General features: G+C 39.8%; 3 protein-coding genes across 5 annotated transcripts; all 3 read right to left on the bottom strand.

Moving 5' to 3' along the window:
* Positions 1-56: 56 nt before the first annotated feature.
* Positions 57-6,637, bottom strand: LOC134178129 (importin-4-like). Its single transcript, XM_062644926.1, has 35 exons — positions 6,572-6,637; positions 6,432-6,518; positions 6,134-6,213; positions 6,025-6,066; positions 5,942-5,972; positions 5,569-5,670; positions 5,452-5,499; positions 5,293-5,381; positions 5,192-5,234; positions 4,810-4,875; positions 4,637-4,738; positions 4,496-4,579; positions 4,283-4,423; positions 4,164-4,217; positions 3,993-4,102; positions 3,903-3,937; positions 3,769-3,842; positions 3,495-3,633; positions 3,366-3,433; positions 3,265-3,310; positions 3,144-3,202; positions 3,030-3,087; positions 2,889-2,968; positions 2,781-2,824; positions 2,610-2,721; positions 2,459-2,547; positions 1,850-1,927; positions 1,726-1,783; positions 1,551-1,653; positions 1,274-1,467; positions 731-796; positions 549-674; positions 409-462; positions 192-346; positions 57-117 (listed from the first exon to the last, which is right to left on the bottom strand). Exons 1-35 carry the CDS (start codon positions 6,635-6,637, stop codon positions 111-113), a joined length of 2,790 nt encoding a protein of 929 aa, XP_062500910.1. The 3' UTR covers positions 57-110.
* A 125-nt stretch (positions 6,638-6,762) lies between these two features.
* Positions 6,763-19,754, bottom strand: LOC134178591 (serine/threonine-protein phosphatase 4 regulatory subunit 1-like). Of its 3 annotated transcripts, none has more exons than XM_062645467.1 (23): positions 19,719-19,754; positions 19,568-19,643; positions 12,930-13,034; positions 12,816-12,866; positions 12,659-12,749; positions 10,838-10,941; positions 10,646-10,785; positions 10,527-10,587; positions 10,381-10,463; positions 10,220-10,324; positions 10,095-10,160; positions 9,984-10,034; positions 9,794-9,901; positions 8,715-9,386; positions 8,456-8,641; positions 8,193-8,312; positions 8,086-8,127; positions 7,925-8,025; positions 7,748-7,868; positions 7,572-7,687; positions 7,355-7,515; positions 7,152-7,295; positions 6,763-7,101 (listed from the first exon to the last, which is right to left on the bottom strand). In XM_062645467.1, the coding sequence occupies exons 3-23, from the start codon at positions 12,934-12,936 to the stop codon at positions 6,905-6,907; spliced, it is 2,727 nt and encodes a 908-aa protein (XP_062501451.1). In that variant the 5' UTR covers positions 12,937-13,034; positions 19,568-19,643; positions 19,719-19,754; the 3' UTR covers positions 6,763-6,904. The 3 variants fall into 3 exon arrangements, with proteins under 3 accessions (XP_062501451.1, XP_062501450.1, XP_062501449.1); XM_062645466.1 differs by having other exon boundaries at positions 12,930-13,070; positions 19,719-19,740; XM_062645465.1 differs by lacking the exons at positions 19,568-19,643; positions 19,719-19,754 and having other exon boundaries at positions 12,930-13,210.
* Positions 14,337-18,797, bottom strand: LOC134178228 (uncharacterized). The gene has a single exon (XM_062645061.1). The coding sequence runs from the start codon at positions 18,500-18,502 to the stop codon at positions 14,531-14,533; it is 3,972 nt and encodes a 1,323-aa protein (XP_062501045.1). The 5' UTR covers positions 18,503-18,797; the 3' UTR covers positions 14,337-14,530.
* Positions 19,755-20,003: the final 249 nt, after the last annotated feature.

Raw genomic sequence — 20,003 nt, 5'->3', positions numbered from 1 at the left:
TACCTCTTGCTGGAGTACAGCATCAGGATGACTAACAATCATTCTACATAATGCAGCACACACATTGTCCACAATTCGAGGAGCTTGTGATGTGTTATACACTACAGTCATCAATGCCTGTAGCATTGATTCATAATGCCTACAATAAACACTATAGCAAACTCCCAAAGAAAATGCTTTGTGCATCATACCGCACTATTTCTTTACCACCATATGCAGCCAAAAGTCCCATTCCAAACACAGCATTGCTTCGAACTTCATCATCAGTATCGTTGATCGAATTAACAAATATAGGCAGCAAATGTCTAACAAATGGAACGACAGCAGTGCCAACACTTTGAATTAGCTAGTAACAGACACCATCCGATACAAATAGAGCATGGTTACGTCTATATGATAGCACAAAACCTCAGAAATTGTACCAATTGCAAAAGATCTTTCAGCTACAGAGCTTGATTTTTTCTAAATAGTGCAGAACACAACTGTCATTTAGGTAATATTTCCACTACTTATAGCACAAACTGTTTGTCTGCCTGATTAATGCTTACATTTCTTGCCAACAGCAAAGGAAGGAAGCCAGCAAAATAGGGAGCAAACGCTTCTCCACCCAGGGCTGATGCTAGTGCAGGTAGCAGTTCACCAGCCAATTCAATAACTACACCATCATATTCAGCCTGTATATAAGGCAACTATTCAACACTTATCATCTACACAGTTATAATAATATGACCTGGTTATCTTCTGTTAGCAATTCGTCTTCAGATTCTTCATCAGATCCAGTATCCTGACAAGCAGTCTATTCGAATAAATGGTTAACTATAAAGTATTGCCCGTCCAGCTAAAGTTATAGCTATGTCCAGTTTCAATGACAAACAGTAAAGTGAAAAACTGCAAATAACTCATATAAAACTCTCTTATGCAACAAAATGATACATTCACTAAACACAAGTTACAATCCTACCGAATTCTGCAATTAGTAAGTCATAACAGCACAATACCTAAGCTGAACATGTTCTATGTTATTTATTAATGTACTGTCAAAGTGGTCCAGCTGTCACTACAATGTAATTAGTCACCTTGCTTTCTTCTAACAATTTGATTAAATTTGGTATTAGATCTTGTTTTGCTTCAACCTAAATTAGTATACATAAAGTACCAATAACCAAGAGAGGAAATATTATGTACACAAGTACCCCATCTCTAAAAAGTCACATTCAAAGCTAGAAGCTGACTCCACTGTGGTTTACTAAAACAAAGTTTACACATTTCATACCTTCAGTTCAAACACATGTCTCGCTCCCATCACAATAGCATCTAGGCTTCCATCACCATGTATAACAGTTCCTTTAACTTCTTTCAGTAAATCAGTCATCGCCTCCAATGATGCCATCACCACACCACGATCCTTGTCCTGTCGAACTTTGTCCATTAATGCTACTACAGATGGCTCTACCAGCTGCTGAAGATCTACAAGAATATATTAGCAACTGCATGGACTATATATAATATATATATACTATACATATGTAAAACAGTTCTTTCATACGTACCAGACAAGTCTGTAGCACCTGAAGTTACAAGACATTTGTGAAATGAGCAGCACAATCTAGATACATTTGTCACAGCAGCCTTACGAACATTAGATGTTGGATACTGCAAAACAAACAAGCAACGACGATGTGCAACTATAAATCCATGTAAAAACAATGTGCTACTCCACATTACTTCAATCAACTCAAAAACCTCAGTATACACTTCTTTCAGGAATGGAACAAACAAAGATCTAGAGAAAAACAAGGGCATCTACAGTATAGTCTTTACAGTGAGAGGCAGGAAAAAAGTCTCTTACCCAACACTGGCTGCTATCTCTCCTAGTGCATTGCAAGTATCTTCTTTCTCTTCCACGTAAGCATTTTCCACTGAGTGTCTAAATTAAGAGGTAAATGTCCTTGCTATAACTGCTCCTTAATCACGTTTAGATTTTAGTCACAAAAACATAATGAGCACTCAGTAATGCAATCATTTACGTTTAGTTAACAAAACAATAATGAATGTCGACAACAATATTGTTTCAATTTCTGTAAACTTCTTTTCTGAACCTAACAACTACATTGTGCAACTGCTTAAAATGCTTTCCTACATATTAATTAAAATAGTAAAATTCAGTAATAGAGTCTCTCAGACTTCTATGATTAGTCTAACAAACTGATATGCATCTCTAAGAGTAGTTGACAAACTCTTGTACATTTATGGTTCAAGCATTGATGGTTCTTGATGTACTAGTAAAATTCAAGAGCAACAGCTGGCAATTAATATGGAAAATTTGAGTTATTAATTTCAGAGTGCATTCATACCATGGTACACTGTAATTTTTAAAATTAAATTACAGTATTCCTATGAGCTCTAAATCAAATCATGCAAGATGACAGCAAAAATTACACCAAATCACATATCATACCCAACAACATCCTCTTCAGAATCATCTTCATCATCATCATCATCATCATCCAGTTTGAAGGAGAGTCCACCACTGTCAGCATAATGTGTCTACATCTCACTCAGTTAGAATGTAGAACCAAACTTGTTCCAATTGAACTGCATAGACTCACCACCACACCTTCGTTTGACCTCAACGAGTCAAGCATTAGCTTTACAATAGTTGCAAGATGTGGAGTAATTGGCTCTTCAGAGACAGTAGAAACAGAAGCAAATAAACCATAGCTATACAAATCAATACATGTTATTATACTTCAATAACAGTTACCGTAAACTCTACTTACACACATCTCCTAAGATCAGGATCCTTAACTTGACCAATTAGTGACTAACAAACCAATAAATTAATCATTGATAAGACTCTGTGACTCAAAAAGTTGAATTCATAGTACCAATCCCAATTGAATACACTCTTCTGCTAGAGGTAGAAACACTACTCTCCCAACTGTTCTTGCTACCGCACCCAGTGTGTCTACCATACATTGACCACACAGTATTTCAATTGTCATAGAAATTAGGAATTAGTCACTTGCCTAATGCTTGTGTTTGTAATAATAGCAATTCTTTAGAAGCAGGATTCGTTAAATAAACCTGAACAAATAATTGCCTACTCAATGTGTTACCACTAATTGGGCGACATTTCTGACCCTAAGATATTCAATTACTCTTGGAAAGTAAGGCTGCATGCCTTCACCTACTGCATTTGCTGCATATGGCAACAACAGACATTAGAAAGTACACAAAACACGACTGCTAACTTTCTGGTACATGTGGCTCCAATAGCACTGATAGCCAATTCTCTCTCATGGATATGCTGTTATACACAAGAATGAGTTAAACACAAACTTTAATATACAACAAATAGCCACCGTGGAGAATTCAAGAACAGCAAATAAACGTGTCATTAGCTCAGGAAGATAAGGCAACAATTTGTCCCCTTTAACACAAAACTGCAAGTGTAAGACTGCCAGCTCATGTAGCTATCAAATAGATCTAACCCAAATTCTCACAAAACATTTCTAAAGCATAGTATGTCTTAGTCAGTCCCAGTTGATCCTCACTAGCAGCTGCTGTACTCTTTGACAAATTCTCAAACAATAGTGGCAAGATATCAGCACAGTAGTTGCTGATGTCAGGCTACAACAACAATACAGCTAAAACAGAACCACTACACGATTACAGTGGTCTGGTTGCATGCATGTGTACTTTAAACGTGTGTGTGTGTGTGTGTGTGTGTGTGTGTGTGTGTGTGTGCGCGCACGCGCGCTAAACCTGCATATACACTGAAAACTGTCCTAATGCAAACATAGCTGCATTCCGAACAACCCTCTCTTGATTAGATAAAGCTAACGTACAAATCATTAAACATTAGCATACAATTTTACAACTGTCCAACGACTGCAAACCTTCACATATGCCTTGCAAAAATACTTTCAAATATCTGCAAATCATACAAATAAAAGACTTGACGTCATTTCCTAAAATGGTGAGCATGCCTGTGTCTAATGAAGTCTCGACATCCTTCAGCTAGTACAGCCAGAGCAACAAGAGCAGCTTTGTGTTCATACGGATTGCAACTCCGAGATGCAGGCTCAACAAGCTCCATCTAAAAAGCCAGAATCTAATATGTCAAGTTGTGTCCATGCATGTCAACATCAAAGACTTACCAATGGAGGAAACAGCACCTCTGGTGGGAGATACAGTGCCAAAGTATCGAGTACCTATTTATTGCCACAAGGAGCTAACTCACATAAAATAAAATGCAAATTGTGATAGAATGGCACACCTGAGATGCAAACGAAGATGGCAGACTAGTCTCTGCATCTTCTCCTGTCTCATCTTCTCCTTCTTCTGCTTCAGGTGATGATGCCATAATTGAAAATATAACATTCAACAGTTTGGGCAAAATTTTCTGTTTTTGAACCGCCTTTACAAACAAACCACTTATAGAACAATGAGACATAAGAATACATGTAGAACCAACGAGTAAGAGTGCTACCTTCTTCTTCAGCCGAGTCAACCAGCTGACAAACGACAGAGCTTTGACTCTTGTTACGTTTGAAAAAGATGTTGACACTGCAACCTGCCAATGCAGCCACTGTTGATGTTGACTCTTCAAAGTAAGCATTCACACTCCAACCTCAAGACAAAATTCCAGTACATCTTTTAGGTGAGGAACGATGATAGATACATCACATTCAACTAGCTCATCAAATATTTCCATAGCTTCTACAGCTTGATCCTATTGAGCACACAAGTTATGATATTTACAACTCAGAAGAAATATTTTTCTCAGTATCAAGTTCGACTTACTTCGTCCTCTTGTAGAAATAAAGTAATAACTTGCAATACATGAGGAATAAGAGACCGAAATAGTTTCTAATGGACAAAACAAATAGCTCAAATATCTGTGCTTAATTAAGTGCATTACACAAGCAAGCTATAGACTGGCAAAGTGTCTTGCATAACTACAACTTCCTCCCTGTTACAAGCTTCGAGCACAATGACATTCCACAACAAGCAATTTCCATGTACACACAAGAATTAATATATTACAACAATCTTCTAACATACATTTTATAACAACAGCTTCCACAGAAGCTGCAGTCAAAAGCACTGTACCACATCAAGAAATAAATGGAAACATGGTCTACAGTCAAGTGAGCTAATAGTAACAATTAAGATATAATCTTACAATTTCTTCATCACTAGTGTGTTCGACAAGATGAGTTAGAGACCTAACACAAAATGGTTTCAACACATATATAGCAGCTCGCAGCAGCAGCATCTGTTTACTTGATGGTGTAGTATGGGACTAGTCTGCTGTCTCTATCACACAATGCATCTCCGAAGAGACGAAACAAAGACTGAAAGTTTGATTTCAGCTGTTCAAAATGTCACAAATATAACATCGATAAGCTGCTAAATGTCGTAATCAGTAATTTTTATCATTACTTGCTCTCCTGAAGTATCTGTCACTGCACTCAGCAAGAAAAAGCCAAACTACAACAAGATTTTACCTTCATCAAACATTTAATTGCTATCATATTCTTGCTCCCATCATATTCATACTTCTCTCTGTTTAATATCTTGACTCTTACAATGTTCATTCAAGAACATAAAAAGCTCATTCCAGCCACTTTCAGCTAGTTCATAACTTGCAATCACACTCACCTGACAGTAATCAATACAATTACCAAATAATCTAAAACCTGAACAGAGCTGTACCCAGCTTTAAAATTCAGAAAAAAACACTAAATTAAGAGCAATGCAAATATTCGTTGTTAATTAAGCTAATGCCAAAAAGCTGATTGATCACATCAGCATCTGCTGCAACACTGGAACATACATCTGATTGCACATTTTGGTGTCTATGATACCATAATCAATTCCTTTCACTGCCTCATTTCTGCATGGGTACAGCTCTGTATAGAACAAGCTTTACTATCTGCACTGTTGAATTCCTGACAATATGCCTAAAAATACAAAGTTAAATAGATTACAAAGACAAAAAGACAGATAAAATACTCTTTCTCCAACACCAGCAGTTGAAGAAATAATTGTTTCAAGCTGAAAATCAACAATAATCCAATATATTTGCATATAATCCGTGTTTGACTGCAAATAATGACTGGACCTAGTTTTTTGAGGTGATGCCATATGTGGCCACATCTTCATCAACCTTTGTCGTAGCAATACTGCTGACAATTGACGAATCTTCATAAAATGATTAATTAAATTAGAACAAAACAGATAAAATTGATTAATGATTTAGTGTCTAAATATAGGCACCTTTTGCAAGAGTTAAATATACAGTTGAGAGTAATTTGTTGTCCTACTGTATAATTTACAGTACACCCTTCCCCATGCGCGCATCATCGCAAACGGATTCCGAAGCCAGAGTGCGTGAAAATCAAAATCAGAATCAACTGCACCTTAGAATCTTCGGACTGCGTTAACACCGTTACAAGACCATCGACAATAGCTGGATTCTTCACAGCTTGTTTCAACTCTGTTGTGGCCTGCCAGCAGTTGAATTTCAATATGAGAACTTACGTTTGCGTAAAAGGCTTACTGCTTGGATCACAGAGTTGTCGGGAACTAGCAACTTTGCCAAAATGGTCTCCAAGTTCGTTTCCATTGCTGCTTTACCGCTTATCCGGGATTTTTGCAATGATCACGTGCAAGGCTTCCTGCCAACCTCAATTTTACATATATATTAAAATATTTTTGTATTTATGGTGTGCTGACCATCATGGCGACTGGTTAGCAATAAATTAGACAAATTTCTTTTCTCAACCTGATCAGTGACCACTAGCAATCTCTCTAGATCTGTACGACGTGTCGTGTAATATACAGAATATAAATCCTAGCACATCCAAAAACATCTGCATAATATGTCCTGTATCTAGAATTCACTATCGCCATCTATAGCTCCATCAGAACAATGATTTTGACCCGATACGGGTTGATCCACTATATCTAAAATACTACTGTTTGCACTATAAACATCTGGTAATATTGAAGATGTTTCCACCACAATCAAAGCATCTAACTCATCGCCACTTTCATCATTATCAGCTTGAACAATTTGGCTTGAAAAATCTAGACCACAACACTTAAATAATGAAATTACTGAAACTTTATTTACAAACCTTGAGTCACAAATCTAGCTACATCTGGAACTTCGGCTACAAAGTTGCGCACATCTCTGTCAGGATCTTTGAGCAGCTGACTAATAGCCAGCGATACAGAGAGAGAATAATGAGATGAACCAGACTCTACTGGCCTAAGTATGTCTGAACACAAAGTCAATCAGATGTATAACTATCATGTGTTTGCATTTGGCTTGGCAAACCAATTGACAGAAGGTTTTCTGAAATTGCTCTTGAGACTGCAAGGCGAACATTCGCTACAGAGTCTGATGCCAGATCCAACAGAGAATCTAGAAAGTTTTCAGCAAACACGTGTGGTGTAACATAATTGGAACTCAACACAGCTTGACAAAACCGCACGAAACTATAAAACAGACAAATGAGTTAATTGACGTAGACATGTTTGTGCTGCTTCCTTACGTCTGTCTCATAAGCCATCGATTGCTTAGTCCGAATCGATCTCTAACATCTTCAATGAGTTGATCAGCTAATTGCATGTCACTATCATTTCTCAAATGACAAAGACTTCGGCCAAGCTAAAACATGTTGCCAATCTAATTTAACTCCACCATTGCAACAGTACACTATAAGTTTACCACATCAACAGCCAGTGACCGAACATCGGCTACTTTATCCGTGGCCAGATTGATGGCAATCGGCACAACATGAGTGTGGATGTCAATAGGTTTGCACAGATTACACAACTGACCCAACTGCCTGAAGACCAACACTATAGTAACTGCATCAATAGTCTACATACTGAAAGACAGTACTCGGCCAAAGCTTGTCTAAATCTCCAATTGTTCTTGTTGTCCATTTGTTGGAAAGTGGGCAGATAGCTCAAGTAGCGCTTTTGAAGTTCTGGTGAGATTAGCTGCACATATAAAACAGGTGGCTTGAAATAGAGATATAAACACTACAGAATTTGTTCTACCTCAACAAACTCTGAAAAATGAGACAGAACACCGATTCGTACCTACGAAAGGAGCAACACAAGCTAAACCCAAATATCAACGACTTCAAGAATCTCATTGGTCTTGCCTCATCGAGATCTTTCAAGAAATCATCAAAGACAGTGATCAATTCACTTTCTATCAACTCCTTTCCAAGCAATTTTGCGACTTCATGAACTGAGAAAGAAAGCGTCCTTCGTACTTTCCACTACAAACAATACAAATATGACTAACAAAAATACCAGGACGCAAATAATATAAACATTACTGAAAGTCAGAAAACCACTTGAAACCCACTTAATACTGCTATCACACTAATCTACAAATGTGTTGTATATGGAATGTACTCACTTGCATGTCACTGCAAAGAACACCATAAATTGGTTTGATGCAGCACCAGTGCTCCTTGCCCAAAGTTATTGCTACTCCTGGAAATGAGTAAGCACAATGTAACGGCAGGTCAGGATCAACAAGTTGTGCTTGGCTTGGTTCTATCATTGATATGTAATAATCCAGAAGTTCTTCAGGGACAACATCCTAGAGCAACAGAAAAGAACACAATAAATTCACAAGACTGACATAACACTGTCTCACATAGTACAAAGCATACCTGTTTCATCACCAGAGACTCCACCTCTTCAACTGACGACTGATCGCCACTAAACTCAGACACTCTATAAAAGGTAGGATCTTCAGGTGCTACATCACTTTCACTCAATATGACAGTTTCATTGTTTGCATCAGCATCTTGAAATTGTGTCTTTGGAGTGGCACTGGCCACCTGACAAACCTCGTCATCTTTGTTATACAAACTCTCTGCGAGATTGCAGCTTATTGAACTTGCTCCAGCATTTGATGATGAAGTCTGAGATAAATTGTCAATCGACTCGAGTTCAGAAGATATGTCTGGAAGAGGAGTCTTCCAGTAAAGAAAAGAACTAAATCCTTCTACAGTAGCCAATCCTTGTGCAACATGTAAAAGTAATTCAACGTTTTCAGTGTAAGTAGATCCATCAACTGCATTTTCTCCATGAGATAGTGGCTTCTGTTCATTGCTAGTGGCATATATTGAGGCTTTCAGTATGTCACAGTCATTATCTCCTACTCCACTGACTGCAACACGCTCCGGCACAATGTCACTGTCGACCAAAGGAATAGGAGATATAGCACTTAATAACTCTTCTTGTTCCTCTTCTTTGTCATTGTCAGATACAAATGCTGTGAGAGGATCATGAAATGTAGCAATAAAGGGTCCTAAAACCTGGTAAGCAGACTTCTGAACCTAAAACACAACACAAGAATAATTAGTTACAAATATGAGACTACGCCATTAACATACTTTAGATATAAATTACTAATCTTATTACATCACCATAGTCTATTCCAATCTCCTATATTTTAGGTAAGACAACATCATAAACATGCTTCAATTCTCAATCAAATGAGACCAAGTTCATGCAGTTAGACACCTCAGTGACGCTGCAGTAGCGAACTGTTCACTGAATTCAAATGCAACAGACATTTACCATACAAGTAATCTCCCTCTTCACACCAGACCAACTCCATTATCATTCAATGCACGAATGCACAATTAATCAGAAACATCTTCTGACATGCTTCTTAGAAACATTCCAAATGTAAACAAGGTATGTAAAATTCTTTACTCTCTGACTATTCCAACAACCTTACCCATTTGGACGAATCTTGAAGAAATGACAGACATAGTGTACACAGCACATTTCTTCGTTGCTCTAATGTACAAGCTAGTGATACATCGACCAAAGCCTCAGCACAACCCTGTACACAATACACAAAGTGGTATCAATTAGAGTTACTAAGTGACCAACAACACCTCTAACGACAAAATGTCACTTCCTACCTTTCGAACTCCCCAAACTGTATCTGTGCAAAGAGTACGAAAAAGAGGCAGCTTCAATATAAGAAACCAAAATTTCAATATGTGCCTAGACGATTCACAACTTGTACTCACCACCACCTTCTCATTCAAATCATATCCAACAGCCTGAGCAAGAAGACCAAAACCAGAAGCACAAGTCTAACACGTCATTACAGGAACTTCCAAATTCAGTTAAGTACAACAAATTGCACACTTACTTTCCGAACTTCAAAAAATTGTGCTCCAGATAACAACATTATAAGCCGAATAAACACTCTATCAATTACCTCGGGTTCCATCATGGGAGTCACTCTCATTATAACCTGACATTATCATTAACAATCTATATCAAACCAAAGACATTTGCTATGCCACTCACCCTGGCAGCTTCTAGTTGACTCATACAGTTATCAGCAGTAGTCATTTGAGCCAATACTGGAACCATGAAGTGCTCCACATCAACTATAGAAAAATATACAAAAAATTTACACAAGCCAAACAACATAAATAAACAAACATAAAGACCACTGCCAATCAATTGATGCTCTAATAGAGAGAATAGAGTCGAATGACCAGATTTACGAACCTGAACACAGTCTCTATGATTACAGAAAACGATGCACACTCTGATCAGACAGTGATACCTGGTCATGTGAGTCACATAAATACTTAGCCAATATTGGCAGCAACCTATTAAGAACCAGATCAATACTCTTGCTTTCTTCCAAACAAAATGCTGTGATATCAGGCAGTTCCTCAATTACATCAATACGAACACGAGGATCTACAAATATTGTTATTGAATGACAATCTAGTTCTTGTCGTTGTGCTCCTACCTAAGTCAACAGACAATTGCTCTGCTGCTAAAAGAACCACCTCCACATCCTCATCCCCCTCAGTCCATCGCATGACATCACCCAAGCTTCTCGCAACACGTTGGCTAGAGTGAAAAAAGACAAGGCATCAACACACCCATTCAATACAATCTAACACAGCATGTCACAACTCACTGGCTATAAATATAATTAAGAGCAAACACCAAGACATACAAATGCAGCACAGAGTACATATAACATTATAAAAGACACACCAAAAAAAGATAAATACTAGTTAAAATGGAAAACATTGTTGGGGCGAGCCTCGATGAAAACAAACACAAAACACTGATTTGTCAAAAAGTTTTGCATAGACAAAACTCGAGTCTATAGTGAACACAAACTGATTCCTACACCTCCGTAACGCAGAACACAAACCGCTTTGTGCTAAACATTTAATGTGATTGCTCACTCCGTACATACTCTAACAAAGAAATTTACCTGTGTGAATTTGGCCGCTTCAAATCAAGCTGAAGTATTTCATTCACAGACAAACATAGAAGCACGTTTGCACATTGCGGAGAACATGCACATCTAGGTATAGCGCTAACGTAAATCTCTTTGTTAAAGTGAGGTGTTCTCACATTTAGCTGCATTTGGCCGCAGTCGTCAGGTATTCTCTAGGAGCTCGAGCTTGTTTGCATTCTCTTATTAGTCCTATTAAGATATAATTATTATAAATATAATAATGGCGGGAAAACCGTTAGCGATGAGGATCAGTGCTTCTTAGTGGTTATTGATACGTACCAGGTGTGCTGTTCAGAGCTGATGAAATCCTCGTAGCACGCGCAACCAATAATCGGTATGCCTGTTACTAACGCCATATGGATTACACAGAAACATGTACCTCTCTGGGACTTACCTGTGGAGTTGATGGATGCCCAATTAAAAGTAAAGACCCCACCCACCCCACTAAAGGGTCGTTCAAAACTATCAACAATTTAACATTTTTCCAAAGTCTCCCTCCCCTCCCCAAAGCGTAAGTAATATGTTGATGAACAATGTTTCTATCTATTAGAGTGTTGACAAGTGGTCTTCAATGTTTCTGCATTAATACAGTTCTTCCTCCATTCCAGTTGACCCACTCAAATGATGTCAGCTTGAGGTTTCCGATCATTCAAGTGGGCAAAAACAAAAAAACTGATTATGAAAGTTGTGGTACAGACAACTGGGCTCTTTATGGACGGCTGATGTTGTTCTAAACAAAAACCGGACTAGGTTGCCATGATCGCACATGTTTGCAAATCCCGGACATATGGGTGACCAGTACAGGAACAATGCAAGATGCAATTCCGGCCATGGAAAACAGAGAAATTAGAGCGAGCTATTTGCTACCTATCACCATTATATAAAGCGTACCCTTCCCCCTAGAGTGCGCTTTGTACACTTGCAAAATTGTTGATTTTACACTGTTTAAATTGATTAAATTTAAACAACCCCTAAGAAGGTGATGACAACATAAATAATATTATTATGTTTATTAATATGATTTATTCAAATATATAGCTTCAAATACCAGTAATAATAATATAATAATAACGACAACAACAATAATTTTGCACTCGATGAACCTTCTGGCTACTCTATGCATCTAGAACTAATCCTATTTCCAATATTTAATATGTGCAAACAACATGCAGCAACAAAGATATACAGTCACAAGACATACAACCACAATACAGGAAGAAAAGAGGCGCCCAATCCTGACATCACCACACAACGTAATACAAAGCAAGAGAGTAGCGACACTAACAGATTGTGACCACTCCAACAGCAACTCACCGTTTCACTGTGTCGTCGCTGTTTATGTATTTCTGAACGAATAACTGAGGATCTATTGCATCGTCCTCTGACTCCTCGTCCAAAGGAGACACTACAGACAAGCAGAGATCAGAGATGATGGAGAGACATCAACTTGCAAGTTCGGTCAGCGGCCTACCTTCTACTTCTTCGGTCTCTACTTGATCGAAGTCGTCAGAGAAGACAATATCTAAGAGAAAGAGGACACAAGATTGGTCATACGTAATCGCGTAGGTATCGGCGTCCTGCTGACCTGCCATTTTGCTAGTTGATGTCAAATGTCACGTGGCCGCGTCAGGTCTTCTAGTGTACTGTAGGCTACAGCTGCAGGAGTTTTCTGTTCTTCAACTTGATGAACCTCCACAGAAGACTTGGAATTAGAACTACAATATAACTGCAATGGAAAAACTTTGATTAGTCGTGTGACTCTAGGCGCATGCGTATAGATTTGCATTGGCGTTTGGTATGCGTTTTTCAGATGCTCTGCGTGTGCCTTCAACTTGTATTAGACTTTATTCGATCACTGTAAGTCTCACAGAAGCTTCAAAGGCGAGTTGCCTGTGGATCAAGTAGCCTTGAAGATCACGAGGTTTTAGATCTCGTCGTCTCCATTGAATGAAGAAGAACGAAGCAGCAGAACCGATCATGACGTTGATTGGCATTTGGCAGGCAAATAGCTTACAACACCTCTGGCCTGGTGCCTCTGTACTAGGGCTAAATAGTAGACATTGACACATGACAATGATGACATCAACTCGCATGCGTAACTAGACTACTAGAGACGACCAAAGTTCGTCTACTGGTAGAGCATAGTTCCTCTACTGGTAGGGCATGGTTAGGCAACCTCAGTCTAACCAGACTTTAACCATTGCCAACAGACTTTAACTAACCACAACTGAATTAATTAACCGGTACTTGCCATTTACTAGACTGCACTGGTTTTTCGAAAAACCATAGTTGGATTAGCTACCAACGTAACAACAAAACGTTGTTTGTTACTTCGTGAGGCAATTGTAATGCATAGGTAACAATGCAGAGTAGCTCCCAGCGTTAATTAACCCGCAATATCCGTGCGGAAAAATGGCCATAATCAGACGTCGCACCTCCAAACAATACAAGTCTGCTAGGCTATGTGTTACGTCTACCCACCCGTCTGCACGGTCGTTGAATACTGAAAATCTATAGAGAGTGCTCACCAATGCCGAACTAAGCAACTTGGCAAGTTAATTTCTCGCTAGTGTAATGGATTTGCCATTGCTACAGGAACAATTACACACGTTTCAAAAGTTCCGTTTGTGGATTCTCTAGATGTATTTGTAGACAAGACTGGTGAAAAATTGTAACACTACTACAGTGTACTATTGGTAGTCAAAGAGGTGTGATCAGTGCATGCACACGTTTAGACTGAAAGAAAAATATGGCAATAGATATCTATCTGCTGCAGTGAATTTCTGATGACGAATGAATGCCTTGTTGTTCACAAGCAGAAACACTGCAGTCTAATTACCTGATAATCTTAGAAACACTGATCTTAGTTCTGACAGCTGCCAGACTTGTGTATGAAAATCCTGATGTGTCTATCTAGAGAATATACTAAATGTTCATGTTAATCGATATCATTATGCCTAGAGTTGAAGAGTGTAGCTTGAGTACAGCCTGTGAATAGTTCAGTGTTTCTTTGGTTCAATATTCACAGATAGCAATTCAAGTAGCAATGAATACCATGAAAACTGTTCTTGTACACTGCCTAAAACATAACTTCAGACGACTATTCCACCATTATACAGCGATAGTAACAGCAAACTATGATGCAAAGGTCTGTATCTAAAAATAGCATACTTTGCGCAATAATTATTACAAAGACCCTTTGAAAGATGTTCCCCAGAATCGACCGAGCATAGCATTTCTCAGCATTGATAACATTTCAGGCTTTTCAGCGACATCACTAGGAAATTGTCCCTCGGCTGTCAATACAGAAAGCTTAGCTCCACAAGAAATCAAGTATCTTGCTATGCTACAGCTGCCAATGGCTGCAGCATTGTGTAAAGGTGTCCAGCCATCTTTATCCTGTATTGTAGGATCAGCAGAACCTTTCTCTATGAGAACTTTAGTGACAGCTAAGTTTTCAGTATTTACACTTTGATGAAGTACTGACACACCAGATGGAAGTGATACATTGTTGATCTGTAACTCATCAGTTGTATACTGGGTAAGCAATCTATCTACTTCAACTATATCACCATCTGCAACTGCTTGCTGCAAAAGCACATTAGGGGGAAATGATACAGACTTAGGACTCAGAACATCCGGTGTTTCAACACCAAATGTAGATGGAAACTTTAGTACGAGCACTCCTCGAGGCTTACTGGACTCGCAGATCCCTTCCTTTGTCTTTTCTAAATTACAGTCTGCATTATCCTCTACTGCCAGAGAACTAGTTTCCTCTGCTCCATGCTGATGTGTGTCAGATATAGTTTGTTCTGACATCTCATTACTGACTGCGTTTTCCAATGGACAAGAACTGACACCTTTGCATTGCTCACAGTGTATAGGTTCTGGAGACTTATCAGTCACAGGAGAGATGACCTTTGAGGAATGAGATAACCACTTACCAGTATCTGCAGCTTGTGTAAGACGAGAGATATGAAACAGTGTCCTGCCATTCGAGTCCTCGCCATAATCTACTGGGCTCAAAACTTCTTCATTATCCGACTCTTCATCATCACCATCCTCTGAATACTCATCTTCAAACTTCTCACAACATCTGTTTGTCACTAACACATCAAACTGATCTCCCATAGCATTCTTCAAAATCTGCTCAATTATCAGATCACCATCCTCATCTACCACATCGTATGCAGTTTCTTGGCTGTATCCAGTAATGCACGGATTGGCACCACTTTTCAAAAGGTACTGAATAATGTCCAAATGTCCATGACTTGCTGCTGCATGCAGTGGTGTCCATCCATCCTCATCCTGGATGTTTACTCGAGCTCCACTGCTGATCAATGCCTCAATGCAATCAATATTTCCTTCAATAGCAGCAGCATGCAGCACAGTGTAGCCCTGTGGAGTCATTGCATCCAAATCCACACTCTGTGACTTTATTAATGATTTTACCTCTTGTACGTTCCCAACAACAACAGCATCTTGAAAGCACACCAATGGCTCAAAAGAAACACTTCGGCCAACAAGAGAGTGAGGTCTATCTTGAGAAATATGTTCAGAACCTTTGTTCAAAGTGAGAACTGGCCAACTTGACCTATTTATTATAGACTTCAGAGGTGGTGAACGATGATGTGCAACTGCAGTGTTGACTGTGCTGTTAAGTGCAGTGTTCTTGTGTAAAAGTAAACAATGAGGTTGAGGAGGTGAAGTTCTAACCAAAACCCCTTCCTCCATCATATCATCACTGTTATCACCATTATCACTAAGATGTCCTACATCATTTCGGTCAGACTCCTTGACAACACAAATTTGTCTTTGGTCAGAATCCACTATACCTGGCATTTTGTCATCAGACGTAAGCAGTTGCAACCTCCTACTTACACCTTCTAATAAAACTTCTTGGTCTTCTGTTCGAGTTTCACACTCACTGTCATCACTTTGTCCTGAAGATACGGACAACAATTCCGCAGGATCAGTTGATGAATGTAACGATACTAGAGGTGAATCACAGTCAGGAGAGAAAAGACTGCTAACAGACATGGTATCAGATTCTTTCCGAATAAAATCTCCAGATTCATCCTCTCTAAAGAAAACTACAGTTTCTTCACAAAAGCAGTCATCATCAGAATCACTCTCCCATCCAAAGCTCTGAATGTTTGTCTGTGGTACAGAACTCACAGTACAATGAATATTGTCATCCTTCACCACAAATGACTTGACAGCCAACCCTTCACTTATACTCACACATTCCTTGATTGTAGCTTCCTGGATTTCGGTAATATTTCGTTGAGCCTCCAATTTTTTCTCACCAATACAAAAATTCTCACTATTAGGGGTCTGCAGGTTAGAAGACATAGCTTCTTCCACATGATCTTTACTGTCCACAGATACATCTTGAGCCTCTAAGAAAGTACTCATAGATGATGGTACTGATTCTGGCGACGGCAATAATGGTGGTTGTGGCAATGACTCACCTGTAGTTTTGTCACTTTTACTGACTACCTCAAAGTATGATGCTTCTTGGTCTGTACTTCCAGCGTCTACAGCAACTTGGTGTCTGTCTGCTTCCACACTCAATCCTCTCAATCCATGCAATTGGCTCTCAGTGTAATAATTTGTGTCTAGGGTGTCTTTAAATCCTAACATAGCATCCTTTCCTTGTAGAGGTATTTCATTACTGCCCACTGGGGAATCACCACATTGTAATCTAGAATGTCCCTTGTCATTACCAATTGTAATCTCTCCCAAGAAGGCACTAGACAGACTGTTATGTCCTGGTAGTTCTTCCCTGATCACCTGAGTACTGTCCTTGACCTCTGCATTCATTTCCTCAACTGTTCTATTAACAGGTGGACTCATACTGTGTCTCATGGTTTCCCCTGCTTGTTTCCTTTGTCCCAGTTGTCGACTAAAGAAGAAGGCTGCTCTGGCAGCTTTGAGTTGCGATCTGGAAAAAGCTACTTCAGGACAACTTACAAACTGTCTGACATCTGATTGTTCATTAGTCACTTCCTGTTTGTTTACAGACGGTTGTATATGCTCTTTAGTATCAGCTAGTAAGTTAGAATGCAGTTTAGATAGGGTTTCCTTGTCCAACAGATGACATGAATAATATACATGGTTTCCAGCTTTGTTAGCTTCCCCACTGACAGCATCCTCCCTCTCTTCCAGTTTAATTTCTCTATTCCGTGACAAACCACAGTGTAATATTTCATCACTTTCTTGGCTGACTGACCTTAGCCCCGTCTGACATCTCTCCACCTTCATTTCTGCTGAACACTCACCTACAATAACAAAATTCACGTCTGGCACAGAGTGGACGTCCTTCAGCACTCTAGACTCAACCGACACTAGAGATGTTGCAACTGCTGGCGAATTGTCAAAAGCTGTAACTCGTACGAGACGCGAGACAATCTCATCACTTCCCACAGTGTTTCTCTGACTAGCAAGCGATGCGTCCGCTTTATCATCCATCCCTCTACTCACCGACTCCTCACCAGCAGGGAGGCATTCCCTCGATATTTCGACGCCGTGAGTGTCCATACTCTCCTCAGCGATAACGTGCGTCGCGAGCCCGTGTAACTCATCACCATCAGACTGCGAGAACTGACCCTCGTCTTCACTCATACTAAGACTATAAGCGCTAATCGACGAGCATAGAGAATCGGAGTCGCCCATAGATATCTCAAGATTGAGTTCCTGCTCTAGATAGATACGGTATTGATCGGACAGTTGAACGTGCCCTGCCCTCTTCATGGCCTTGTACAATAACGATCGCATCTCACTTCTCTCCGCGCGATCTATAGGAAAAAGACCGTCGCCATCCACCGCATCGGTGTTGGCACCCTGTTTCAACAAGAATCGAGCAATTTCACAGTTGCCGGTTTGCGCCGTCGTGTGCAACGGTGTCCAGCCCTCGCTGTCACGGAGACGAACATCAGCGCCGTGTCGCACCAACAACCGCAACACGTCGAAGTTATTCTCGTAGATCGCCTGATGGATGGCGCCGAGTCCCTCACGGTCGAGCCCGTTGACAAACGCTCCCGCCTGAAGTGCGCGACGAGCCTCGACCATGTCGTTCTGGATCACCGCCTCCGAGAGAGCCTGATCAATACAAGGCATCGACGGTAAACGACGTTTATAATTGCGAGAGGACATCCCTGAATGAGGGCGACTCCGCCACGAGCTCTCGTTCTCCTTACTTGTCGACACAAATACTACACATAAATGCGGAGTGATGTCGATTTAGCCAAAGTAGGGCGTAAGGAGGCGTGGTGTTAGCTTGTGATTGGACGCACGGGGACTAATCTCATAATCTAATTGAAACAATATGACGGACGGTTGCTCATTTTGATGACAAGGACAACGCTTGTTGCGTCGACAATCGCTAACAGTTGAGTGCGTAGGTCCGACTGTGTCGTGTCTCGACGAAGTCGTTTTGCATCGCTAGAGTTTACAGACACACGAGGAGAGCGAGAATAAATTGTTGCGAGGTGTGAAAGGCAGGTGACAAATCAAGATAACTCGAAGACAGCTTCGACAACACAACATGCGGTTGAAGTGTGCGGTGTAATGCACTGAATTCGATTAATTACTATTCCGTATACTAAGCGTTTTAGTCACATGCAGCTGCAGGAGGTGTGGTGTGTGGGAGCTAGCCTGTAGTAGCTAGATAGCAAGTGTTATGTCTTTGGGTGATCATAAATTAATTTTTGGGTGAATTAATTAGTGAAAGAGCTTTAGTACTTTAAGTAAATATAGATCAAAACAACGTACGTAAACATGCAGTAATTATCCACAGTTAATTAGGAAGGTACTAGAACAACAATGCTGCTAATAGAGGAAGTAGCCAATTAGCAAGGTCACTAGACGGTACGCTGCCTTGACATCAACACACAGTTGCACTTGTTTCGCGAGTAGTTGCTTGGTATTTCTGACTCCTCTTCTCGTTCTATTTCGTCTTGATAGCCTGCGACTTCCTCTATTGTTACGTAACATCTTTGTACCATGACCCCTAAATTGTAGAGGTAGTGGGATCTCGCTTCTAACTAACATATGAGTGTGGTAATACAAATACAGCTGCCACTTCCGAGCGCAAAGTCAACACCAACGAAGAGTACGTAAACAGCAGCCATACCAGCTTTCAAAAGTACCCGCATATCTCAAAGCGTACTGAGGCCACTATTTGCACCTTAATTAAACGCATTTATTATGTAATCTAACCTATAGCGAGTTCAGCATTTCTTTTTAGATCCAGTTTTTTCTTTCAGATGTGTGGGCCAGGCTGATAGTAACAAATCTGTAAAAGTAGTACACTAAAATTGAAAATGTTGAATTAAGAACCTTTGATGCGTCTGTATTCTCACGCTCTTACTCTGTCTAGTTTTCAAGGCAATTTTCAAGTCTAACCCTAGGCAATAAACGGCTTCTACGCAAAAAGTCTTGCCAACGTCGTCGCCTCCATCTCCCTATGAAACAAAAAAAAAAACGCAAAAGCAGAACGAAACGACGCCATGTATTAATTAATTAACTATTAACAGATCATGACAATTAATTAAGTTAATTAGAGAAGAAGAAAATGCTTCCAGAAACGTGTGTCTAGCTTGCAATACGCACGCACGCTAAGTTTCTGGAACTGCGCATACTTGCTAGTATGACG

The sequence above is a fragment of the Corticium candelabrum genome, chromosome 4 (assembly GCF_963422355.1).
Source record: "Corticium candelabrum chromosome 4, ooCorCand1.1, whole genome shotgun sequence".
Taxonomy (NCBI): domain Eukaryota; kingdom Metazoa; phylum Porifera; class Homoscleromorpha; order Homosclerophorida; family Plakinidae; genus Corticium; species Corticium candelabrum.
The sequence above is the reverse complement of the archived record's forward strand: the minus strand, read 5'-3'. Positions and strand labels throughout refer to the sequence as shown.

Excerpts from the sequence above, each read along its gene's own strand:
- LOC134178591 (XM_062645467.1), bottom strand. Across the intron at positions 9,902-9,983 it reads CAGTTTGGGGAGTTCGAAAG|GGTTGTGCTGAGGCTTTGGT; the intron begins GTAGGAAGTGAC and ends TATTGTGTACAG. Across the intron at positions 8,026-8,085 it reads ATTTTTCAGAGTTTGTTGAG|CTAATCTCACCAGAACTTCA; the intron begins GTAGAACAAATT and ends TTATATGTGCAG.
- LOC134178228 (XM_062645061.1), bottom strand. The coding sequence starts at position 18,502 with ATGTCCTCTCGCAATTATAAACGTCGTTTACCGTCGATGCCTTGTATT.
- LOC134178129 (XM_062644926.1), bottom strand. The coding sequence starts at position 6,637 with ATGGAAACGAACTTGGAGACCATTTTGGCAAAGTTGCTAGTTCCCGAC. Across the intron at positions 6,067-6,133 it reads GCATCACCTCAAAAAACTAG|CTTGAAACAATTATTTCTTC; the intron begins GTCCAGTCATTA and ends GTTGATTTTCAG. Across the intron at positions 3,938-3,992 it reads CGAGACTTCATTAGACACAG|ATATTTGAAAGTATTTTTGC; the intron begins GCATGCTCACCA and ends TATGATTTGCAG.